The following is a 26,420-nucleotide window of genomic DNA, read 5'->3' as shown; positions in this document are numbered from 1 at the left end:
TTTTTCATTATTAAGCATCGTTTTTTTTTCGAGATATGAGAGGCAACAACAAAAAAAAAATCATAAATAATCATTAAATAGAAACCCTTGATTCATTGACACACACACGCAAGGGATATAATAATATTTTTGAACGACAAAATCGGTAAATTACTTTGTTGGACAAAAAAAATTTATGACACTGCGATTAAAGTTCTTTTCTTTTTTTTTTTTTTGGTCATAATTCATAAACTTTATTCGAACGATATTCGCGAATTATAAATGGATGAAAAAAAAAATGAACCAATCATCGTTAACTTGCAAAAAAAAAAAAAAATTGCAAAACAAAAAATTTAAAATGAAAACCAATCAACGTATGAATTTTGCACCAACTATTATGCATATACTTTTCGTGTATGAAAATTATCTTCTGTGTTGATGATTGTCACGTTTGTGTGTGATATGTGAAAAGTTTTTTTATTTTGAAAAAATGAAAAATAAAAATGAATCCGGATAAAAATCGTGAATACCGCTATAAATGTCTGAAAATTGTACAAAAATATATTGAATGTTTCGATAATGGTGGAAATCAAATCCAATTCATTGTAAAAGAATTTCTTGATGATTGTCATTATTTAACGAAATCATATTATGAAGATTTGACCATAGAACGTGCTTCGATTGATTTTTGTGGCTACACATTGTGCACAAATCGTTTATCGAAAACGTCGAAAAATCAATTCAAATTGAATCAAATTTATCATATTCATCAAAATAAAGTATATGATATAACGAGAAGAAAAAATTTTTGTTCCAATCAATGTTTCAAACAAAGTGAACATATCAAAGATCAATTATCGAGTGAACCATATTTTATGAGAAAAAATGATGATGATCAATTTCATCAGATAAAACTATACGATGGTCATGATTATAAATGTGGTGATGAATTCAAATTGATAACATTGGAAAATAAATCTAATGGCGAGCAAAAATCCAAATTACAAAATAGTGTGCTAAAAAATGAAAAAACAATCGAATCCAAATTATCAGCACCATATTTAAAGGAAGAAGAATTCAATGAATTGAAAGAAAAATTTAGAAATTTTAATATTCAAGAAAAATTTGCCAATCAAACGGAAATATCGACAAAATTTTCAAATAAAAATCAAAACAATGAAGAACAAGAACAATTGTTATTGGATGAAATCGATCGAATGTCAATATCAACAGCATCTTCAATCAGTGATCTTTCGATGAAATCGACAAATTCAAAACGTGGAATGTTAAAGAAACGAAAATTTTATGAAAATATAGTGAAAAAAATATCTTCATGGATCACTGATGATACAAGAAATCTTTTAAAAATCAATGCGGTAAAACAAAATTCAATACCACAGCTACCAGAAATTGTGGACAATGTGGAAGATGATGAAAAAAAATTGCAAAGATATCGTTGGCAATATATTCGCCTTTGTGCTCGATTGAATGAAGAAGAAATTGAAGATGAAAAATATGATCGAATGGTATGTGATAGTGGAAAAAAACGATCGAAAACAAATAAAAAATCAGTATTCAAACAAATTGATCATGATTTATCACCAGATAAACTTTGGAATCTATTCACATGTCCAGCCATTTCATCGACTATGACCATCGGCAATGATACGAAAAAGGTTCATTTTGCCAATGATGTCAATGGTGAAAAGATTGAATCAGAAAAAAATGACGATGATGAGGAAATTTTTTTCCGTCCACTCAATGATAATCAACATGCATGTGTGAAAAGAAAACAAATATTTCTTCAAGAAATTCATACATTTCTACACGAAATCCTTGATAATCAAATTGAAATTGATGAAATTTCCGATCATATTCATTCATTGATCAATACATTGAATTTGAATGCCGCTACAACAACGATGGGAAGAAAGGAAAATTTTTTAATCACAATTTTTCTATTCCGAATCATACTTCGATATCGAATGATTGATAAATCCAATGAATTGGAAACCATTTACAGGACAAACATTTTCATTGCCAAAATTCTTGATCGTTTCCAGTTGACATATGAATCTATTGATAAAAGTATTGATGAAATTTTCAATTTACATAAATAAAAAATAAAAAAAAACAATTTATTGACACATTCTCTCTTTCTCTCTCTGTAATGACTAATTCCAAATAAGAGAATCAAAATCAACAATAGGTTCGGGTAATCTGGCTAGGAAATTTTTCTTGTTAATTTTATCTTTATTCAGCTTTGTGGCCGCTGTTTCCGATCCGTTAGTAATTTCATCTTCATTTGGTGTTTCAAATTTGTTAATCACGAATGTTTCATCATTATCATCATCATCATCATCATCGTCTTGATCAACAATAGTAAATTGATGAAATATATTTTCCATCGGTTTTTCATTTGCAAATTTCAATGCAGCTTGATGTAATTTTTCAACAAATTCTGGTACACCTCTGGCTGCCATCCATGCATACGCTGGTGATGGAAATGAAGCACGTGGATCATCAAAATATGTCAACATAAATTCAAAACCAGGTTTATCAAAACTTTCATATGGTCTAATGACCATATGTGACATGTAATTGTAAACACGGACCTGTTCTTGACTTTCGGTTATATTAGAATTTGTTACCGAACGTGATATAAGAACAATAAAATTTCGTTGAAAATCAATTATCGATCGTCGTATATAGAGATATTCACGATTCATCATTGGATACTAATTTAGATTGAATAGAAAAAAATTATTACAGAAAAACAAAACACACACACACACAAAACAAAAAAAAAACTTACCGGATATTTCATAATCCAATGAATCAATTCATTACCCGTATCATATAAACGATGACGTTTTGAAACCGTTTTAGGTTTTGTCGATTCAACATCGACAATATCTAATTTAATGACAAGTTTATCCCATTTTTTACGATAATCTAAATCCTTTTGTACGGAATAGAATGAATATGCCGATATATCATCGAATGAACCAAACACTGTATGTTGAAATAGAATCGAATATATGAAATTGATTATCATCATCATCATTGATTCATTACCTTTATATTGATAAAGGGCACTATTATTGATAGATTTACGTAAAACATGAAAATTTTCACGTTTTATTATCTCTTCCCATTCAGTTATGACACTACTGTTATCAGCTTCCATACAATTCACTACCATAAATGATGTATCACCATTATCTTGTAATACACAGCGATCATCATCATCATCATTTGAACGATTCACTTTAACATTTGATTCTTTTTCCACCTGATTTTGTTCATAATTTTGAATGAAATCTTGTATTAGTTCATCAAATTCATTATCATTGATACGTTCTTCCCAATTATATGCACAACAAACAGCATAACTAAACAGAACCAGACGTTGAAGAAAATATTTTTTCCAATAATTTCGATATTCATGTGAAAGAAATTTAAAAAATTTTAAATTATTAATAACAAGTTGAAATTCACTTGGTGAATATAATCGACGATATAGATGACAAAGTTGAGCAATTCGACGTATCTGTAATGTTAAGTAAACATTGCTTTGCACATGCAATATTCGTGTAAATACAATTAGATTATCGTAGATTCGTTCTTTAATTAATGTTGTCTTGGCCAGCCACCGGAATAGTTTAGTATCGTTTTGCGATAATTTTCCATACCAATCGCTATATTGTTTTAATGGCTTTGATGATGATGATGATTGTGTACGGAAATTCGAATTTTGAAAGATTTTAATATTTTTTGGTGTTTGTTTCGCCGTCATAAAAAACCTAAACATATTGATTGATAATTTTCCCGATAGAAACATGTTGCCGGCATTGATTCATAATGATGATGATTGTGATTAAAACACACTTTTTTTTGGCAAACAAAAATCAATGTACAAAAATGCATACGCACATATAAATGGACAGCTGATATATTCATGCATGCATGCTTTTATAAAACAACAACACCATGTATCACCATTTTCACAATATCAACGATTTATGTAAAAATAGAAAAACTGTTGCTCGAAAAATTCTATATATTCTGTTTGATTCTTTAATTGATCGCTATTCTCTATCAATCATCATCATCATCATCATGTCTGATCAAACAATTTCAGCTGTCGAACATCAATTAGCCAAACAGCTCGATATGGAAGATGAAATGGCCAATTCATCATCGGATAATGGAGAAAATTTGATTTTTAATTTTCTAAATAAATTACATGAATGTCCAATTGTGATTGAAGATGATTTTAAAGGTTTGCTGAAATTATTGAAATTTTCTAATATTAAATTTAATAATTTTATTCATGAAATTAGATCTAGAATGGATCAATGTATCTGAATCTTTATCGTTGACGGACAATTTCCATGGATTAATTACTGTTTGTGATTTTTTTACCTATTGCTGTATCAATTGTCTTCATATGTTGCCATTTTTACATCGAATCGAAAAAAAATATATCCCTAAAGAAGTTTCATTTATTGGTATTCATTCACCAAAATTTGAGAATGAAAAATCACCGGAAAATGTTATGAACGCTGTGATTAGACATGGTATCGATCATCCTGTTTGTAATGATCCAAAATTAAAATTATGGAATCAATTATGTATACGATGTTGGCCAACAATTGTAATCATCAGTCCAAACGGTAAATTGTTGTTCACATTGATGGGTGAACTAGCCATAAAGAATAAACTTGAATTTTACATCGATATTTGTTTAAAATATTATGGCCAAAAGAATCAACTTTTCATGGAAAGAAAATCATCGTTACCGATCATTTCGGTTAAAGATTCAAACAAAGTAAGCCATCTAAATTTTCCTACCAAAATTGCCTCATCAAATGACGGAAAAAGACTTGCAATCGCAAATACTTTATCAAATATGATTATCATTACAACCATTGATGGAATGATTGAATTCACTATCGGTTCTTCTAGCGTCGGATTTCGAGATGGCTCATTTGAACAAGCTTTATTCAATTATCCACAAGGAATAGCCTGGATCGATCAAAACATATTCTATGTCTGTGATACGGAAAATAATGCCATTAGAAAAATTAATATAATTTTACGAACAGTTGAAACTGTAGCCAAATCATTGAATTCACCATGGGATCTAGTATTCAACAGTGATCAAAATCGGCTTTATATTGCTGTAGCCGGTGCTCATCAAATCTGGACATTGATTCTTTCCGAACAAGGTGATACTGTTCATGGAAAACATGAACAATGTTTATCATGCATATGTTTTGCCGGTGATGGTAATGAGCAGAAACGAAATCATCGTAGCCTTTTAAAATCAAGTTTTGCACAACCAACCGGTATCGCATTGAATTCCAACATACTTTATATTGCCGATAGTGAAAGTTCAAGTGTCCGTATGATTGATTTACAAACAAATTCTGTGTCTACATTGGTTGGTGGTAGTGTGGATCCAACCGATTTATTTGCCTTTGGTGATATTGATGCCATTGGTTCCAAATGTCGGCTACAACATTGTATGGGCATTTGTTGTGCAAACGATGACATTATTTACATAGCCGACACATATAATCATAAGATCAAAAAGATTGAAACAAAAACAAAGAAATGTCAAAATTTAACAGTAAATTATGGCAATGATAATGTTGGAAAATTCAATGAACCAAATGGTTTATGTTTTATTCCTGATCAAAATGTCTTATTGATTGCTGATACGAATAACCATCGAATAGTTGCCATTGATTTGAATAGCAATAATGCCACAATTTTACCCATTATTAATCCTTATTCAATCAACGATCATTATCATTTGACCGGTGAAACAGAATCTCTTAATAACAACTTTAATTCCAATAATAATATCAAAACTTTATCGGAAACTCCGTTGAAAATATCTTGTAATCAAAAAATGAAAATTTCTTTGTATTTTAATTTTATCAACACATTCAAAGCCGATGCTAATGCCAAACATAGAATCAAATGTACATTATTGGACAATACATCTGGCCTATCAATAATGCCAAATAATGCCATTCAAACCAATGATTTAAATGATATTGAATTTTCATTAGAATCGATTGCAGCCATGCATGGAAAAATTACAGAATTATCCATTGAATGTAATTTAAATTTATGTCATACAAAAGAAAATTACTGTACATTTCTTAAATTGATTATCAAACAGCCTATTCATGTATCAAAAGACAATCAAGATGACAAAAAAATTATTCATATAAATTTGTAATTTAAAACAAAATGAAAATAAAGATAAAGAATTTAAATAATCTTGCAGGTAACATATTCTGTGGATGAATCCCGAATATTCAGTTTGTAAACATGAATGAAAATTGATTCTTTCAGTCACATGTTTGTGAAATGATGATGATGACAATTATCACGAATCACGAAGAAAATGTTGAACAAAAATTCGAAAAAAGGACTGAGAGAAAAAATTGTACAATTTTACATTGATTTAATTACGGTAATTGCATTGTGATTGAAATTGAAATTGTTCTTGACATTTTTTTTTAAAAATTCTGTAGGGTGAAGAATCATCGAATGAAAATTTTTGGAATGAATTTTTTCTTCTCAAGGTTTGATTCGATCTATATATGTGTGTTTTCAATTTTGTTTCGACATTGTTCTCCACAATAGGCAAATGGAACAGCATTAAAACAAGAATTGGACAAAATTGAAAACATAAATGATGTGAAAAGAATTGTAAACATTTTATTCGAAAAAAGTATCGAAGCTATTCAAAATTCGAATCAATTGCGTATTCTAAATGGATTGATTGTAAGTAGATTGTGATTATCATCGAATTATTCATTGCAAATTCTCTTTCATTCTCTTATAGACACTGTGTTCAATTTCATATCATGTTCTTTTTACGTTGAAAACGAAAATTTCCAATGATGATACGAATGGAATATCCTTGATTCTCTGTGATGATGATGAACATTCCAAAAAAATTCGTGATGTAAGATGTTGACGAATGTTTGGGTCTAATCTTAATATGCGTTGTTTTTTAAAGGAATTCATCGAGACTATTTGTCTTTTGTTGTTCAATGATGAAATTCATTCCGGTATCAAAAGTATTTCATTGAAATTACTTGCAATCTTAACGGCTGTAATTATTCCACTAATTAATCATATCGAATCTGAAATCTGATAATTTCCTTCTTTAATAGAGTTTTAGTGATATAAATTCAAATCGATTTCTGGAAAATTTCATGTCCAATCATCAGGTATTCGATGGTTTAATTAATTTATTCAGTGCTTCCATCGATCAACAACAACAACAACAACGACAGCAACAGGATGAATTATGGATATTATTATTGTTGACGATATTTTTAAATTATCAAAAACCAAATGTAAGTTTTTTCGAAAAAAAAAATTCAAAATTTCAATTGTTTAGCTCAATTATTTTTCCATTATTATTGTAGACAAATCCATATGTGATGAAATTATCAATCGTTGACAATGATATTGTCTTGAATGTAATGTTGTTGTTTATTTTTCATTCAAACAATTTTAATAAATTGATGATTTAACTTTGTTTTGTAGAGATATTCCCGAACCATTACAAATCATTTGATGCAATTTATTGTGAAATATGATCAATTAACAAATGAAAATAAAAGTGGCCTACTCTCATCTATTTCCAATATGGTATGTTTGTCGTTTTTTTTTGTTTATGATTTAGTTTTCTTTGAATATTTTGATTTCCTTGAAAAAAAAGGTTGGCACCATATTCGCAAATGAAGATAATAAAAACAGTAGCAATGGAATTGTGAATAATGGAATAACAAGTAAAAAGTTTCATACATTTCATATTGTAAATCTTGTTTTACTTGCTCTATATGAAGCTGTTTCATTGAACCGTAACTTTATTTCCTTATTAACGACTGTAAGCTATTATTGATCATGAATCTTTTCTCATTTATCATCTTAAAATCTCTATATATATTTTGTTTTTTTTTTCGTTTTCATAAAAGACTTTAACCGAATTATTAGATGATGGTGATGAAAATGAATCCGGTAATAATTTCTTGGGAATAGCGCCATCAAATTTATTGGTAACATTTTTAGAATTCTCTTCGATCATCATGTTAGGAATGAAAGGTTAGTGTTTAGTGATATTTCTGTTTCGTGCTTGAATTAATCGATTTCCTGATGTTGGTGAATTTTTTTCTTTATTTATTTATGATCATATTTTTTTTTATTCCATGTCTGCGTGTCTATGTGTTTATTAAGATGGTGCCAACACTCAAACCGTACGGCTTTGTTTCATAATATTGACTTGTATCACAGAAGATACTAGTGCCAATTCCATTATACATGATAATAATATGTCTTTTATTGTAAATTTACGGCGAATGGTAAATAATAATAATAATAATTTGTATCTTTTGTTTGGTTGAATGATGAAATCTTGTATTTTTTTTCTTTTTTAGCCCATGAGACATAGAAAAGCATCGATGGAGAAAAACAGAAATGTTTTACGTCCAATTTGTCATACAATATTGGATCTGATGATTGAATTTATTCACACACATCTTAATCGCCATGCAAATCATGAACATTTTGGTTTTTGTCTTGGCATTATTCAAAGGATTTTATGCTTTCAAAAACGTTGTAAAGTTCGTATCAATTTTGATTGGAAAGAATTGTGGTCATCATTGATTTTATTGTTGAAATTTCTACTGAATAATGAAGCATATTTTTTCAAACAACAACAACAACAACAACAATCACAAAACAAAATCAATTTGTTCACCGTAATGCAACAAACAATCACCATATTCAATATGTTTATACTTTATGGTGATAATTTTCTTCATAATGTTCATTGTTATGATGAACTTTATTATGAAATAATACGTATGCATGCTGTTTTTGATAATCTTAATTTATTTGGTAAGTTTTTTTTTGGATGATGATTTGGTTTCCATATGTTTTTTTTTTATATAGAGTAGACTCGCACATTCGCACACAAACATACAAGCAATAAATCAATCAGTCAGTCAATCAATCAATAATAATGTTTTCTCTTTTTTTTCTCTCTCTCTGTAGCTTTACGGCACATGACAAAACAAGAAAACACTAGCATTGGCAATACAAATAACAAATACAAAGAAGAATCAAATAAATTGACTAATAATCTAATCAATATAAAAGCAATAATTGCACATTTGAATATGAAATTGGAATCATATTCACAGCAGAATAAAATGGTTACATTATCCGAACAGCAAGTATTGGACATTGTACGCAATAATTATGATACATTGACATTAAAATTACAAGAAAATCTTGATTCATATGAATCATATAATTTTGCCAAATCAAATGAAATTGATTTTTTCAATCAAATTCTTCATTCAATAATTGAAGATTTTACCATGAAAAAATCATTCATTATTCATTCAGATGAACAACATAATTTAATTCAAGAATTGCAATTTTTACAATTTCCTGCCATTACTTTATGTTCCACTGACAACAATGATGTTGAACAATCATCACCTGGTATCACCAATTTTATCGAATCAAATCATCAATTATCATCATCATCATCATCATCATTTGAATAAGATTATTATGTGCCATTCTTTCATTTCAATCGATCATTTTCATCCATTCAGTTCAGATGCACTGATTTTATTGAAACCATATAGCCACCATAACATCTGGTCAACAATATTATGCCATCATTGAGAATGTATCGAGAATTTATATTCACTGGCAATGTTTCAATTTATAATAATGATGATGATGATTTCAAGAATCGACAACAACAACAACAACAACAAACAACAAACAAATAAATCTGAATGACTTGTTTATTTTATTCAACGAAAAATTTTTTTTTGTTCATTCAGCCATTCAATTCAATTGAGAAATCATCATTTGTACTTTTTCATCAACAAGAACAGCAATAATAATAATAATAATTTTTTTTTGGCACATTTATTTTGCTGATTTGAAATGGAAAAAATTCTTTTTTTTTCATTTCATTTTGTTGTTTTTCTCAATCTCTCCCACTCTCACTCAATTCCCTGATTACTTGTATCAAACACAAATTGGAATCGTCCGTATTGACATTTATATATTTATTTATTTTCATATAAACACATCCTGTGTGAATTTTGTATGATTTTCTTACACACAACACACACACACAGTGATTTCCAATCAGAACAAAAAAAAACATGATCCACCGTTTTGATTGCTATATATACACTATATTCTTCATTGAAAATCTTGTATAATCTTGCATTGAATGATTGGATTGCCGGAATCGTTGATCCTATCATACATCAACATCAAAATCAACAGTGGATAATTGTCGATAGTTGTCATTGTAGTTTGTTTTGTTTAACAAAACTAATTTGATGTGTGTGGCCACACATGCATTGATTGGTTGATGGTGACATAAACACATATATAATAAATACATAGTACCGGGAATAACAGATGAAACACCGGATGTTGACAAAATTTCGGATATTTATTTTTTTCTTTCTGTATTTGATTGGTCTTTATTTTTTTTCTTTCGATGAATTCAATGATGTATGTATTGTATTGTAAAAGGAAGCATTAAGTCATTGCATTGTAAAAAAAAATGACATGAACATGATTCGTTTTTTTTTTTGGTTCCAAAGAAATAAGAAAGAGAAAAAACTTTTCATATTTTTTTTTTTGCAAGTTTAACAATAAATGGAAATGGAAATGGAAATGGATTTTCTATTCATTTTTTTTCTAATATTCAGAGGAGAAAAAAAAATTTAAATTTTCTTTCTTAACAAGAATAAATGGATAGAATTTTTTTTTCGTTGAAAATTTTTTTAAATTATAAAAAAAACGAATGAAAGAACTAAAGAATCCACGTAGAAATCTTATTTTTTTATTTGTAAATGAATGAATGAATAAATTCTGGCGTTTGTCAAATTCCTTTATATGTTCCCGTCATTTTCATGTAATAATAATCATGTGGCTGCTGCTGCTATTCTGCATTAATTTGTGAGTGTGTGTATGATTTATTAATATTTATGAATATTCTGTAATAACCAGAAAAAAAATTGCAAAAAAAAAAAAAAAAATAAGAATACGAAAACAAACACAAGAAAAAAAAATGAAACAAAAAATTCATTGTTTTTTATTATTAGATTAACACTTTTTTTTCGAATTCTGGTTCTTATTTTTTACTATAGTATCTTAATCATCATTAATGCTATGTTTACCATCACCATCATCATCAAATAATGGATGTAGGCAATTTTTTTTCTTATTCATTGCTTAACACTATTGATTCTTCTTAGTATATTGTTATTATTATGAAAATTTTATGCATATCATTTCTGTTGCTGCTAATTCTGTGGCGGCTGTGGCTGTGTTATAAGAATCCCATAGAGACACTTTCTCCGAGAAAAAAAAGGCTTATACTCAGAAAAAAAAGGATAATTTATTTGTGCCATAAAATAAAGGATTCTGGTTTTACTATCACACACAAATAAATTCAACTTAAAATAGCCGAGAGAGAGACAGAAAATCCGCTCAAGTTGAAATAGAAATTCGAATCATTCGATTGGCTATTTTTTTTTTGTTTTGAATAATCTGAATCAAACGAAAATAAACAACGACAACAGAAACAGACAATGTTTAGATTTAGATTTTCTTAATGCAAAAACAAAATTCAACATTCTAAATGAAAATTTTTCTTTGGCTTCAAATCACATCCATTTTCAATCTAATTTTTTTTTCTGTGCCACAAACAAACGATTAAAAGTTCTGCCACATATCTACAGATACAACATACACACACACACACACAACCATCACAGCAGCAGATCGATCAAGATTTAATCATCGTTTGTGTATACAAAGACATCGAAAATGCGATTGACTAAAAATCCGTTTGAAATATTTGGTAAGTTTTGCCAAAAAAAAAAAAAAAATTTTTTTTTCATATTTTTCCTTTGGATTGAAAAAGTTTCTCAATCCAGCGATGTTATCAGCTTTTTATTTTGGCTGCTGGCAAATTACATTGGCTTAATTTGAAATTTCTGATTGATACAAAAATTGAACTTTTTTCTTTTGATTGATTGATTGATGTGTATGTGTGTGGTAAAAATACCAAATGACGTGTACACTGTACATACCACATAATAAATTGATTCATGTAACGGAATCGAAATCTAAAGACAAAATTGGAAAAGATAATTTAATTCTTTTTTTTGTTGTTGTGCTGAATCATTGAAATTCTATTGATTCTTATTATTTGAAACTTATTGTTTTTTTATTTGTTTTTTCTTGTTGTTGTTGGTGTTGGCCAAACAAACTTTTCAAACTGCGTGTGTGTGTATGTTTGTTTGTAATTTCATTAATTCCGCCTATGTGTATGCGGGTTTTTGGTGGTTGGCAAACAAAATATAAAAAAAACCGCTTGTGTGTGTGTTTATCGATTGATTGATTGATTTTAGGTTTTTTTCAATCAATAAAAAAATTTTTTTTTTTTTTGATGATGGTTGCGGCAACTGTGGCGGTGGTGGTAGTGGTCAGGCTAAAAAATTTGAATGTGAAAAAAAATTGTCATCATAAACTCATAATATATTTTGCTGTTCGTTTGTTTGTTTGTTTGTTTGTTTGCAAATCTTTTTTCTATCATCAATGATGGTTATCCTTGTTTTTTTCAAATTTTAAAAACGTTAACATTAACACTGTTGAAATGTGTGATTAATAAAAATGACAAATTTCACATTTGGTAAAAAAAATTGTCAACAAAATCTCAATCAAAATAAACAAACGACAACCACTGACGTTGACCACTGATGATGACGACAGAAGCATGAAAAAAAAATTCCATATGGTCCATTTATATCGAATATTACCTAATATGATGATGGTGGTGGTGGAAAAAGCCATTGAACCACTAATAACAGAAAAGAAATAAACGAAAAAAGCTTTTTCTCTTCAAATCCAAAACATATTCAATACACAGAGACACAGAAGAACAATCTTTTTTACTATCTCAAAATAGCCGAGAAAATAAATGAAAATATAAAAAAAAGTGAAGAAGAATAAAAGCAAAGAATCCTAATGGGTGAAAATGTGTATGTGGATAGAAAAATGGAATACTAAAAAAAAAAAATTGAAAGAATGGCCCTTATTGCTTTTTTGTGTGTGTGGAATAAAATACACACTTGCGTTGTGCAAACAGTCACACACACACTTGCTCTATTCGTATTACCGTTATACCGTTATATTGTGTACATCAATAATGTCTAACGAAGAAGAAGACGACGACGACGACGACGATGATCATCATCATCATTGCATTTCATCGTGTTCCAACAAAATACACAAGGCTCCAAAAAAAAAACAAACATTCTAGGCAATGATTTCGAAAGGTGCACACACTGACATATCAGCAACGACAACAACAACAACAAAATTGCATGCATATCGCATCATCATGATTGTCGTCATATCTCTGACAGAACAATAATATGGCCATTATTATTCACGATAAACTGAATTTATTCAACCTTTTCGTTTCACGATAAACGTCCTCTGCGTGTCTGTGTGTGTTTGTATTTTGAATTTAAATTGAAACGAGAAAGAGAAGGAAAAAAATTCATAAAATTTTCTTCTCCACATATGGATTTTCTGATCTGATTCTGAAATCAACCGAAAAGTAGTGCATTTGTGAATTTATGTGTACATTCCATTTCCGACATTTATAACATTCGTTTTTCCTTCTTTATTTATTTTTTTTCTTTGTTCATCAATCAAAATAGAATTTCAAGTGTTTGTCATTCATTTTTACCAACTGTGAACGGGGGACTGTAAATGTTGTCATGTGTCATTTGCAAAAAAAAAATTTTCCGTTTGATTTATCGATTATCTGATGATGTACTGTGCATACATTTTCATCATTACATTGCTTTGTTTGATTTGATGAAAATGATGGTGAAAAAGTGAATTTCATTCACCTGCAATCAACAGAACTTTATTCATTTTCATTTTCATTCAAAATTTATCTAAACATCAAAACGTCATTACCATCACATACACCGGTGTTTTATCATAGTAGAAAAATTATTTTCCATCCAGTATACATCAATGAGTTTGAGTTTAATGTGAGGGCAACTTTTCATTTCATCATTCCATTCACTACTACTTATCGACCAAACAAACTTATCTAACTTAAACAACTTGACTCTTTATCAAAGTCATAGTAGTAGTAGGTGATATATCTCTATCTCGTTGATTACATAATATTCCCAGGCGGAAAAAAAAGTTGGAACCGTGTGTGTGTGTGTGTGTTTTAATTCATTCATCGGTTGGTTGGTTGGTTGGTTTGTTGTTTGTTTGTTTGTTTGTTTGAAGAAAAAAAAAACAGTGCATTGATGCAATTACCAAAAATGAAGAATCTCTATTCGTAAATTTAATGGATTTGAACTAAAAAAAAAATCGAATGGCCCAGATTGTTGAAAAATCGATCGAATAATGACTGCGAATCAACAAATTGAACGAATTAATAACAATAATAATAACAGCCAAAAAGAAACGATTGAAATTAATGATGAAAATGGTGATAACAATGATCAAAATAATGTCAATTTTAATGGTAAACAATCAGAAAAAAAAATTTCTCTCATTAAATTGATTCTGATGATTCTTCTGGATATTTTTTTTCTATTTTTTTTAGTTTGGAATGTATTTCATCGTGTTAAACAATTGAAAAAGAAAAAGAAACGAAAAAATAGCTGGGATTCGATTAAAGGTAAGACGTGTGCACACAAAATTGTAATGTAATGTACATTTCAATCGATCAATCGACCAATTGATCGATCGATCGATCGATTTATTGGCTGTAACCTATAATGATCTTCGTTCATCCATATTGAATATGTAATTGAGCCGATAATGGACATGTATTTTTTTTTCTTCACTACCATTTAATACATCCGAACAAAAAAAAAAAAATAGAATCATCATATATCAGTGGTGATATATTGTGCATTAACTCGTAAAGTTTTTTTTTCTGTTCATCATAAAACAACATCTTGAATCTCATGTTTAACATGTTTCACTTTCACTTTTTCACATACATTCAAGTGTTTATTCATCATTATATGCCAGACAGACCAGATGCATTTTGACCATTTGAAACTTGTCCATTTCTTTTTTTTTGAGAGAGAGAGAGAGAGAGAAACAAAAATCCAACATGATATCATCTCTCTGTGTGTGCGTTTTTTTCAGGTTTTTTTTCAATCTAATTGTCCGATTTTTTTTCATCGTTTTTTTTATCGTGTAATGCTGATACATTATGGCCACTGGTCTACTGTGAATTGGATGTAAATGTAAAACGAGCAAAAGAAAGATTCATTAGATGATCAATTTTTTTTCCAGAATTTCAGAAAACATTGACTACGATTCTTGAACTCTATAGAGATCGGGAAAAAAAGTTCAAATCTATTGAAAATTGTCGCTGAGAAGCATTGTATGCCGAATACTTTTAATTATTTGTGATCAATAATAATGTTGCTCATCGATTTGTTCATTGTTTTCTCATGTATAGTCCCAAGAGATATATTATAGATGTGCAAGAAAAAAAAAGTTAAAGACAATCTATCAGTGTATCAGTGTGTGTGTGTGTGTGTGTGTGATGAATTATTCAATCCATCGATATTAAACCATAATCATTAATCACATGATCTCAAACAACAACAAATTTATTTCCAATCATTAAAATCAAAGAAAATTGTAAATGGTAAACATACACACACACACACACACATACAGGCACGTACACAATTTAAATAAATAGTGCACATTAACACCAAACGAAACAAAACAGAAAAAAAACGACCATCATCATCATCATTATCATTATTGTAATGACACATTTCATTGGGACAGAGGTAGTGGTGGTGGTGGTGGTGGTGAGGGGGGGTTGGTCGGTCATGAATTTTTATTTAATTGAAAAAAAAAAATTTTGCAGCACTGGTTTCAACAAAGTTTTTTTTTGTTTTTTTTTCATATAAATGAAAAAAAAAGTTTTCATTGAAAATGACGGCAAAAAAAATGAATTTATATTTTAATTTCAATAGAAATCAAATGAAAAAAATGAATTTTCAAAGTTTTACTGAATTTAAAGATTGAATGAGTGAATGAATGAATGAATGAATTAATGAATAGGCCAAACACACAGAGAAAAAACTTTTTCTATTTTTTTTTTTTTTTTTTTTTGATTGACTTAACTTGAATAATAAATGATAACGAATAAACGAACAAACTAAAATTATTTATTGTGCAAGAATTACAACGGAGAAACAAAAAAAACTAATGACAAAAAGAAGATTTTGTCATTAGTTTTTTTTCGAAATTCCATTTTCATTTTGCATCAAATGAAGAAAAATAAAAACAGAATACGAATCATTATCCTTATCATTCGTGTGATTATTGTCCAAGAATATTTTCGTTTGTAATCCTCAAAGTTTTGTTGTTGTTGTCGTTGTTGTTGTTGTTGTTGTGAGAGCTTGCACACATTATTATCAAAAATGACCAACATTGAACTACAAATAATGTTGTACCGATACATTATTCACTATCTATCTCACTATCTTCATGAATACCTAAGTATTAAGTGCAAAGGTTTTATTATTTTATATTATTATCGTCGTCGTCGTCGTTGTCTGTCAACATTCTATTAATTTACCGAAAAAAATGTGAACAAGAAACAAATTGAAATTGTAGAAAAATTGTACTACTACTACAAAACAACCACTGGTCGCAAACCACCATTTTTCATATTTAATTTCATTTTTTTTTCATTTTTTTTTTGGTGGGTTTGACATTTCACCAAAATGCCTGGAAAACATTGTTAATAATGGTTGATTCACTGAATTTAAATTGTTCACGGTACAACTAAACTGAAAGTCAAATTCTACTAAATGTTTTCCATTGCCTTTAAGCAAAATTTACTGAATTTTAATGATATATAATCAACTTGGAATGTTTTATAATGCTGAATCAAACAGAATTCGGGCAATGAAAAAATAAAACGGTGCATTTTCGTTTGTATTTTTTTTCCTTCTTGTAACCGAGTTTTATTCTCCTATTTTGCAAATATATTTGTGTTCAATTGCTTGAAGCCAAATAGAAACCAAAAACAAAAAAAAACTAAAACAATGTCGCTATTCTTGTTTTTGTCATTTCCAGTGTTTTTTTTTCTGGTTTGGAAAAAAAACACACAAAAAAACCAAAAAAATTTTTTCCAATTCTTGATTTCGTGATTTTACTTTGCTTGAATCAAACTTTTTTTTGTTGCTCTGAACAGAAATTTCTGGACAATTAATAATCTCATCGATCGTTAAATATTGATTCAAAATAAAAAACAACAACAGAATGTTGCCATTCGATTCTGTTTGGTTTTTATTTTCAATTTTGTTCAATATCGAAAAAAAAATTGAAACAATTCTATCAATTTTATTCTTTCATTCATTTGATGGAATCCAGGCAAAAAAAAATAGAATGAAAAAAAGCTTTAATCATAATCTTATTATTGTGTCGATTATATGATGAGGAAAAATGAATGAATGAATGAAAAAAAATTAAATTAATTTAATGCGGATGATGGAACACAAACAATGTAAATCCAATTCTTTGAATTGAACTTAAAATAAAATAAAATAAAATAATGATGATGATGATCATCTTCATAAACCACCTTAAAAAGTAGCGATTCTGCTGCTGCTGCTACTGATGATAATGATGACAACATTAAAGTAGAATTTTTTTTTCTATTATTTTCACGAAAAACACAATGAAATTAAATAATAAAAGAAAAACTACAGCTGCTGGTGTGGATGAGAAAAAAAAATAATAAGAAGATGAAAAGCAGAATAATAATAGGGTCTCCACAGAATTTCATTTGATTTTTTTTTCTCTTCTGTCTCTCTCTCTGTGTGTGTGTGTGTGTGTGTGTGTCAACATTGTTGTTGTTTGTTGCATTTATATATGGTGGTACTTGTCGATCCAATTCACTTTCCATTATCGTTGTTTTTATTTTATTTTGGAACAACAACAACAACAAAAAAATTCCAAGTGCAACTTTGTCATCATCAATGAAAGAATGGAGAAAAAAAAATTTCGAATCTATCAAATGTTACTCTCTGTGTGTGTGTGTGTGTGTGTTTAGTAGATTATTATTATTATATATGAATGACCAAAGAATTTATTACCTTTCCATATATTGTCGTCGTATTGTGTGTGTGGATATAATAACTTTTACCAGAATAATAATACTTTTTTTTTGGATTCTTGTTGGATCATGACACACAACAATAAATCCTATTAACAAAGTTTCATTTTTTTGCTTTCTCTTTACAAAGAAATGAAAATTGCTTTTTTTTCCTTCAGTCATTTATATAAATAAATGAATGAAAGCTGACCGAATGCAGTTTTTTTTCAATATCGACGATAAAAAAAAGAATCGTTTATTTTGGTCAATTTTTTTTCGTGTTGTTTGTTATGTCGTGTTGTTTCATGTTGTGTTTTGTAATGATTAAATTCTGTGAAGCCAATTTGGCCATGCATCACCTACAATGCACATTTTTAATTTGAAAGTTCCCGTTATCTACTATCTAGTAATGGGAGGTTTTCATTTTGTAGTATTAGCTTGTTTTTAACAACAGCTTATTTGCCTGATTAATAATATATAAATAATGATAATATATACATGCTGTGTGTGTGTGTGTGTAAGAATATTCCATAATGTCGATTTCTATTTTTCAATAAATGAATGATGTTTTATATTAATATATATTGGACTTGTGGATTAATTCAATTCGAATTGGATGGAATTTTATTCCACAACAAAAAAATAATCCTTGCTTTTAGTATTTCACAACGTGGTTAATGGACAAATTCCCCACAATTTCCCCACTGCTGCTACTACTGACTACTGAAATGAGACCATTTTGTCTTTCCTGCTTTTTTTCCTGATTTTATTGAATAATCAACAACAACAGCAACAATCACAATGTACATAATCTACGTTTCCGTTGTTGATTTGTTTGGCCCATGTTGTATACATACAGCAACCATAAAAAAAAGTAGCACACACATCTACTCTCTTTACAATTTCCATTTCAATTCAAATAAAATTTCTATTGAATCTGAAAAGTTTTCAAATTCAATTAAAATCAAATTCATTAATTAGATTACACATTGATTGTCCAATGCACATTTGAATATATAGAAAACCAAAAAAAAAAAAAAAAAATCAAAAACAATCACCAGATAGGTGGTATGACTATGGCTATGAAATAATGTGGAAAAAGTTTTTTTTTCATTCACGTCATAAATATACTTACAAAACCGACTACGTCATAATAAAATGTATATGTGATTAGCGTTTGTTTTTTTAATCGTTTTAAATGGCTGTTTTTTTCGCTGCTGCTGCTGCTGCTGCTGACGATGATCACGATGATGATGGTGGTGGATAATGATTACAATGGGACATTATTGTTGTTGTTGTTGTTGTCGTCAATTTTGTATTTTCTATATTCTCATCATCATCATCATCATCAACAGCGTTTTTCTTGTTTTTTTTTTACCGTTACCCAGAAAAAAAACGCCATTCAATTGAACAAGCACAGCATGTAGAGGACATACACAGAAATAGATTTAGAAAAAAAAACACAAAAAACTTGGCTCGAAAAAAAAAGACAAATTAGTTTTCTCTCTCTCTCTCTCTCTCTCTTTTCATCCACCAAATGAATATTTTGTGAGTCAGTGATAAATAGTAGAGATGCTTGTAATGACACACACACACACACGATGAGACAAAGCAAATTTAATTTCAGTTTGATTTTGCTCGAAAAAAAAAATCAATCTTAATCGAATTAATTGGTTTTTCTTTTGCTTGAATCGAATGGAAATAAATTAAGCAAAAAAAAAAAAAATCCAAAAAAAAAAAAAAATTTCAACCTGAAAATCGATATAATCAAATCAACAAATATTTGAAAGAACCAAAAAAAAAAAAAAACGAGAAAAAAAAATGCAAAGTGTTCGCTGTAATGCTGCTGGTGGCAGTGGCTCATCGAATGTTTCAAAAACGAAAAGAAAATCAAGAAAAAATCATTCTTCCTCTTACATATGTAATTATTCTTGACATACACGCAGAAAAATTATTCATCAATGAATTGTAAAGTGAAAAGATAGAGAAAAAAAAATTCTCCAAGGAAATTCAATCACTTTTTTGTTTTGTTTTGTTTTATTTTGTTTGAACTGCTATTAAATTCCACTGTGTCTGTTTTCTGTTTGTGTTTCTTTTTCTTTTTCTTTTTTTTCCAATTTCTCTCATCATCATCATCATCATCATCATCGTCGTCAATTTTAGATAGTGAATTCGATGATTTGGATGCACCGAATGTTCATTTTCGACCCGAAGCATTGGAAACATTATGTCAATTGACTAAATTCACTAGAAAAGAATTACAAATGATTTATCGTGGTTTCAAACAGGTAATAATCAATGTATTTATATGAATAAATGAGTTTTTTACCAATTAATTTCACCAAAATATAGGAAGCACCAAGTGGTGTGGTTCGTGAAGATAGTTTCAAACATATTTATTCACAATTTTTTCCAAAAGGAGCCGATGTCAATCAATATGCTCATTATGTTTTCAATACATTTGATCCTGAACGTACTGGTATTGTTACATTTACGGTAAGCAAATGAATGTTAAAGTGAAATTACAAAAATACACTAAATGATTATGATTAGGATTTTGTCATTGGACTTTCTGTATTGTCACGAGGAACTATACAAGATAAACTTAAATGGATTTTTAGCCTATACGATGTTAATTGTGATGGTGTCATCAGTAAAGATGATCTAAGTCGTGTTATTATTTCCGTATATGATTTATTGGGCAAATCTGTACAACCACAGGTGGATGAATCCACTTATAAACAACATATCGATCGTGTATTCAAGGTATTGTTTGTTTGTTTGTTTTTTTTTATTGTAAATTGAAATTTTTAACGAAATTTTGCCTCTTTTTTTTACTTGTATAGAAATTAGATCTCAACAATGATGGTATCGTAACATATGAGATTTTCGTTGAAGCTTGTAAAAAAGTAATTTTTTTCTCCCTTGTTTTTGTTAATTTATTCACATGTTGTATTTGTGTACTTTTTTCTTCTCTATTCTCATTCATGGAACACTCGTCGTGACAAAAACAACGAAAAAATGGAACAAAAAAAACAACGACAATGAAACAGGACGATGATCTATTACAATCATTCGATGTATTCAATACATTACTGTGATGATGATTTTTATCAGTTTTTTTTTGTTCTGGACAACAACAACAACGACAACATATATTTACCAGAAAAAAAACAACACAACAACAATCTCTGCACAAATGAAACAAAAAAATAATGGCTGACAGCAAATGTGAGAAATGATTTTATGCTGCTGTTCATGTTTTTTTTTTATTGTGTTTCATATCCACATCTCTCGATATATTCTATCTTTTTGATCAATGACGAATATTCTTGCCATCATATATTCCACATTATCTTGATATCCATAATAATAATGATAATTATAATGTTGTGGTCATCATTTCTCACCATCATCCATCATCATGATTCACAAATCACAAATCTATCTTTACACACACACACACACACAAAAAAAACAATTTTTATAAATGGAAAAAAATGTATCCAACCAACCAATCTTTGAAAATGAAACAACAACCTAAATTTTTCTGTTTTTTTTTTGTTTTCTGTTTCTGTTATGACAACCAACCAACAAACGAGACAGAAAAAATACCATTATATATCGGTGAACCAGAGATATTTACCAGATCCACACACACACACACACACAAACAGACAAATTTATATTTCACTTCAAAAAAAAAACAAAACAAAAAATTCTTCCGCCCAAATCATTGTTATTTATTAACTTTCTTCTTCTTCTCTTTCTTCTTCATTTTCACATATTCGTGTTTCAAGATGAATTTATAATGGATAAAATGGAAAAAAATCATACTAATGGAAAACAAAAATATTTAGCCACACAATATAATAATCACCACATAATACCATAATATACCACTTGATAATCGGAATATATAATAATCTATCTATTATGAATAATAAATGAAAACAAAAAAAGAAATCAAATTTCAAATCGAAATGAATGTAAAAACTGGAAAAGAAACTGAAAAAAACTGATTTAATCAAAAATGATGAGCAATGTGCTGCCATCTATTGGCCAAACAAATAGAGAATATTTTTTTTTGGATTTTTTTTTGAATAATTAAATATCAAGATCAAATTTTTTGTGGGCAAAATACAAAATATATCCGGTTTTTTTTCTATTCAAAGATAATGGCAGTGTTTGCAGTTGAATAGAATTGTTCAGATTTTGTAAGCACCAGTTTTCACTATCACTACTTAACGCTTGTTAAGTGTTTTTTTTTTTTTTTTTTTTTTTTGGTTGGTTGGTTGGTTGGTTTAAAAAATCTAAAATTAAACACAAAGTTGCAAAGAATTTTTTCACCGACTGTGTTTAACTGGCACCGTTATGGCCTAATTTGTTTTTTTGTTGTTGTTGCTTTGTTTTATTTCGCTACTCTATTCATCATCATCATCATCAACATCAACTGATGTAAGTTAATCGAGAAAAAACAGCCACCAGTATAGCACACAAATCGATTATATTCTGATGATGAAAATGATGATGATGGGTGTGATGCTAAATTTAGAAAATCAACAGCCAGTTTAACAAGAAATGAGCCTGTTGAACACAAGAAGAATGTGTTCATCATCATCATCATCCACATAATATGCAATATGAGAATGGTTGCATCTATATGAATTCATCTGCTAAATTAGAATGAAAAAAAATGAATGCCAACAGAATATAGAATAAGAGAACCAAAAAGCAAAAAAAAAAAAAACAAAACAAACAATGATAATGATGATAATAATAATGGGGCAATATACATTTTAAGCATTAAAATTTAAAAAACATCTTGTAATGATGATGATGATATCATTATTGCCATTGAATGATAATAATCAAAAATTCTTGGTTTTTTATATTATTCATATTATTATTGATAGTAATCTGATTTGTTTTTTCTTGTGTTTCTGTTGTTCGTTTGTTTGTTTGTCTGTTTTTTTTGTGATCAATCGTTTTTTTTTAAATATCCGATATAAATGGCCAATGTGAATAATAATGATGATTCGATTCAAACATCAACGACAATAACAACAACAACGGCAACAAAACCGCCATCATTTTTACGACAAATGTCCAATGCAATCACCAAGGATCAAATATGGATTGATCCATATACAAATGAACGTATTTGGGTCTTTAATCCAATGCATATTGTTCATTTATCGAAACAACAAAAATCCAAATTTATACGCATAGTGGAAGGATTTAAAAAATTTAGCAATAAATGGTTTTCTCATGTGCTACTTTTACTATTTTTAATTCTGTACGGATTTTTAGGTGCTTATATTTTTGTCACATTAGAAGCACCAATTGAACAATCGGCAAAGGTAAGTGTGAGTGTTCATTTTAATGTTTTCATTTTTGGATTGATTGAAAACCAAAATTCTTATTCAACAAAACAAAGAATCCAATCAATAAAATGCGTGAACGTATTATAAAAGAATTGTGGTGGAGTTCGAAAAAATTTTCACATGGCTGGTGGCTACGTTTAGCCAAAATACGATTTAAAGAATTTGAAAAACAACTACATGAATCTTGTTTATCCGATCAAACTACTGATTCGGAAGAAAGTAAGTAGTACACGATTGTTTGTGCACGATTTTCGTTAATTTTATTTCTTTTTTTTTCTTGTATGAAACACAGGAGTATGGAACTTTTGGCAGGCATTATTTTTCAGTTCCACCATATTTACAACGATTGGTTTGTATTTTTTTTTCTTTTTTGTTCAGATTGAATCCAATCACTAATTTCACTAATGAATACCCTAAAGGTTATGGCCATGTTGTGCCGAAAACAGATGCTGGACGTGTTGCATCAATAATCTATGCATTTATTGGAATACCATTATTATTGATGGTACTGACTGATTTGGGAAAATTATTTACACGTGGTATAAAATTTGTATTCAAAATATTTCGCCGTATTTATTATGCACGTCAATTACGAAAAATGCGTAAAGCAACTAAAGAACGTACACAGGTAAATTGTGAATTTTTTTTTTATATCAGATGAATATGTGAAAAAAATTTTCCATTATCATTATCATTATATACATATAGTTTGTATCACAAAAAATTGACAATGTTCACCGAAAGATGTCAACAGTGGTACCGATGGGAAAGAATAAAATCGATATGGCCAATAATCGTCAATCAAATAATAATAATGACAACATTGATGATGATAATGAAACAATACCGGATTTTGAAGTTGATGATGAATTCAATTTACCAATCAGTGTTGCCGTTGTTCTACTATTATTATATATGATGATGGGCGCTGCAGTGTTTACCATATGGGAAAAATGGACATTTTTTGAATCATTTTATTTTGTTTATATTTCATTATCAACCATTGGTTTCGGTGATTATGTGCCGGAACATCCGGCATTCATGATGTGTACATTTATCTATCTATTATTTGGCCTTGCATTGACATCGATGTGTATAAATGTTGTACAAGAAAAATTAAGTGCCACTTTTCAGAAAGCAAAATTACGTATCGGTGCCACAATGGGTTTGGATATACCACAAATGGTTGAAGAGGATCTTAATCAAGATAATATTTCAACAAATTTTATTCCACCCGAACAACAATTGCCACCATCGCAACAACAACAACAACAACCAATGCCAAAACCAATATTAAAAGAACAGGGCGTTGGTGATTCATTCAAAGAACGTAGACAGAAAAAAAGAAAAGAAACTATTGATAATAACAATGAAGAAATAGACAATTCAAAAACTTTCAATGATCATGATGGTGGTGGTGTTTGGTGGCTCAAATAATCATGTTGAATTCAATTGAATCAAGAATAATTTTCAAGCACAAAACACATACACACACACACACACACACACTCATACACACACGAACGATTGGTTATTTGAAATTTTTTTTTTCTTCTCCTTTTCTCTCACTCATAAATGTATGTTGTTTTCACTTTTTTTTTCTCTGTGTTTGGTTTGTTTTGTTTTGTTTTGTTTGTCTTGTAAATATTTGATTTAGTTTAGTTTTTTTTTCTCTGTGCATTCTTTTTCAATCCTTCATTTTCACTGTTTTTTTTTTTGCTTTTGCTTTTTGATTTTTTTGGTTTTGTCCAAGCATCATCATCATCATCATCGTTGTTGTTGTTGTTGTTGTAATTGTGTTTCTGTCGATGATTGTGGCAGTGTGTATGTTTGTATCTCATTCTTCATTCATTGAATCCTTTCAAATTCTGCTTTTGAAATAATAATAATAAAAAAAAAATTCTTTTCTTTTATTTACCGAGAAAATTTTGTTTGTTTGTTTGTTTGTTTGTTTTTGTTGTTCGGTTTGTGTAAAACAAACAAATTGATCAAAGATTGATGTTGATAATAATTTTCTTTCAATTGATCACCAATCTTATTGTTTGTACCAATCGATAATTTTCTTCATGCTTTTTTTTTGTCGCAATCATGTTGTCGTCGTCGTTGTTGTTGTTGTTGTTGTTGTTTTTAATCATGTCAAAGATTGTTGTTGTTGTTGTTGTTGTAGTTGTGGATCCATTATATAACCCTTATATGCAGTGAAAATCTTTCATTTTCCATTTTCTTATTTTTATTCTTTTTTTTCAAATGGAACAAGAGAATCTAACAAGAACTACAACATTATAAATGCATTGACAATGATGATGATGATGATGATGATGATCGTAGTAGTATATAAATTGGTTATGAAGAAAATTATTGCTTTTTATCACTGGTGGTGGTGGTGGTGGTGGCGGTGATGTAAAGCTCATTTCATTTGTTCTGTATACCAAATAGCGTGTGTGTGTTTGAATCGATTGTCATGATTGAACAAAACGATATGATATAAGTGATCATTATATGGGCAATGTTGAAGAAGAAGAAGAAACGAAAAACTTTTTTTTTTTTGTTTTTGAATCGATAATCATGAAGATGATGGAATGGGCAAAAATCTAGGAGAAAAAAAAGTGAACAACCGAATAGTTTATTTTGTCGTCACTTTGTCGTTCCAATTTTCTTTATGGTTTTTTTTCCGTCTTTCTTTTTTTTTTTTTTGTTCTTTGTTGGGATTTATTGACCAATAAGTTTTGCCATTTTTTTTTGTGACAGATAGTGGACACCAATCACACATATGAGTGATTGTG

At 29.0% G+C, this 26,420-nt stretch overlaps 6 protein-coding genes across 9 annotated transcripts; 5 read left to right on the top strand and 1 right to left on the bottom strand.

Annotated features, from left to right (window-relative positions):
• The first annotated feature begins 417 nt into the window (after window positions 1-417).
• On the top strand, window positions 418-2,126 carry LOC124493214 (uncharacterized). The gene has a single exon (XM_047056296.2). The coding sequence runs from the start codon at window positions 483-485 to the stop codon at window positions 2,097-2,099; it is 1,617 nt and encodes a 538-aa protein (XP_046912252.2). The 5' UTR covers window positions 418-482; the 3' UTR covers window positions 2,100-2,126.
• On the bottom strand, window positions 2,097-3,932 carry LOC124493215 (stAR-related lipid transfer protein 7, mitochondrial). Its single transcript, XM_047056297.2, has 3 exons — window positions 3,058-3,932; window positions 2,795-2,994; window positions 2,097-2,717 (listed from the first exon to the last, which is right to left on the bottom strand). Exons 1-3 carry the CDS (start codon window positions 3,821-3,823, stop codon window positions 2,154-2,156), a joined length of 1,530 nt encoding a protein of 509 aa, XP_046912253.2. The 5' UTR covers window positions 3,824-3,932; the 3' UTR covers window positions 2,097-2,153.
• A 78-nt stretch (window positions 3,933-4,010) lies between these two features.
• On the top strand, window positions 4,011-6,346 carry LOC124493213 (NHL repeat-containing protein 2). Its single transcript, XM_047056295.2, has 2 exons — window positions 4,011-4,264; window positions 4,326-6,346. Exons 1-2 carry the CDS (start codon window positions 4,102-4,104, stop codon window positions 6,236-6,238), a joined length of 2,076 nt encoding a protein of 691 aa, XP_046912251.2. The 5' UTR covers window positions 4,011-4,101; the 3' UTR covers window positions 6,239-6,346.
• Window positions 6,317-9,966, top strand: LOC124493216 (armadillo-like helical domain-containing protein 3). Its single transcript, XM_075735196.1, has 13 exons — window positions 6,317-6,475; window positions 6,537-6,587; window positions 6,649-6,789; window positions 6,851-6,973; window positions 7,028-7,123; window positions 7,185-7,370; window positions 7,443-7,496; window positions 7,564-7,668; window positions 7,739-7,906; window positions 7,995-8,121; window positions 8,254-8,378; window positions 8,454-8,916; window positions 9,073-9,966. The coding sequence occupies exons 1-13, from the start codon at window positions 6,407-6,409 to the stop codon at window positions 9,591-9,593; spliced, it is 2,229 nt and encodes a 742-aa protein (XP_075591311.1). The 5' UTR covers window positions 6,317-6,406; the 3' UTR covers window positions 9,594-9,966.
• Window positions 9,967-11,626: 1,660 nt separating this feature from the next.
• LOC124491671 (Kv channel-interacting protein 4) lies at window positions 11,627-22,216 on the top strand. 3 transcript variants are annotated; one of them, XM_047054351.2, is made up of 7 exons: window positions 12,792-14,632; window positions 14,714-14,788; window positions 20,414-20,538; window positions 20,603-20,746; window positions 20,804-21,016; window positions 21,097-21,159; window positions 21,304-22,216. In XM_047054351.2, exons 1-7 carry the CDS (start codon window positions 14,512-14,514, stop codon window positions 21,349-21,351), a joined length of 789 nt encoding a protein of 262 aa, XP_046910307.2. In that variant the 5' UTR covers window positions 12,792-14,511; the 3' UTR covers window positions 21,352-22,216. The 3 variants fall into 3 exon arrangements, with proteins under 3 accessions (XP_046910309.2, XP_046910307.2, XP_046910308.2); XM_047054353.2 differs by lacking the exons at window positions 12,792-14,632; window positions 14,714-14,788 and adding an exon at window positions 11,627-11,929; XM_047054352.2 differs by lacking the exons at window positions 12,792-14,632; window positions 14,714-14,788 and adding an exon at window positions 19,444-20,171.
• An 863-nt stretch (window positions 22,217-23,079) lies between these two features.
• LOC124491415 (TWiK family of potassium channels protein 18) lies at window positions 23,080-25,537 on the top strand. 2 transcript variants are annotated; one of them, XM_047054050.2, is made up of 5 exons: window positions 23,080-23,619; window positions 23,691-23,856; window positions 23,930-23,986; window positions 24,057-24,265; window positions 24,346-25,207. In XM_047054050.2, exons 1-5 carry the CDS (start codon window positions 23,263-23,265, stop codon window positions 25,072-25,074), a joined length of 1,518 nt encoding a protein of 505 aa, XP_046910006.2. In that variant the 5' UTR covers window positions 23,080-23,262; the 3' UTR covers window positions 25,075-25,207. The 2 variants fall into 2 exon arrangements, with proteins under 2 accessions (XP_046910006.2, XP_046910007.2); XM_047054051.2 differs by having other exon boundaries at window positions 23,100-23,613; window positions 24,346-25,537.
• The last annotated feature ends 883 nt before the right edge of the window (window positions 25,538-26,420 follow it).

Source organism: Dermatophagoides farinae, chromosome 1 (genome assembly GCF_024713945.1).
Source record: "Dermatophagoides farinae isolate YC_2012a chromosome 1, ASM2471394v1, whole genome shotgun sequence".
NCBI classification, from domain to species: domain Eukaryota; kingdom Metazoa; phylum Arthropoda; class Arachnida; order Sarcoptiformes; family Pyroglyphidae; genus Dermatophagoides; species Dermatophagoides farinae.
The sequence above is the reverse complement of the archived record's forward strand: the minus strand, read 5'-3'. Positions and strand labels throughout refer to the sequence as shown.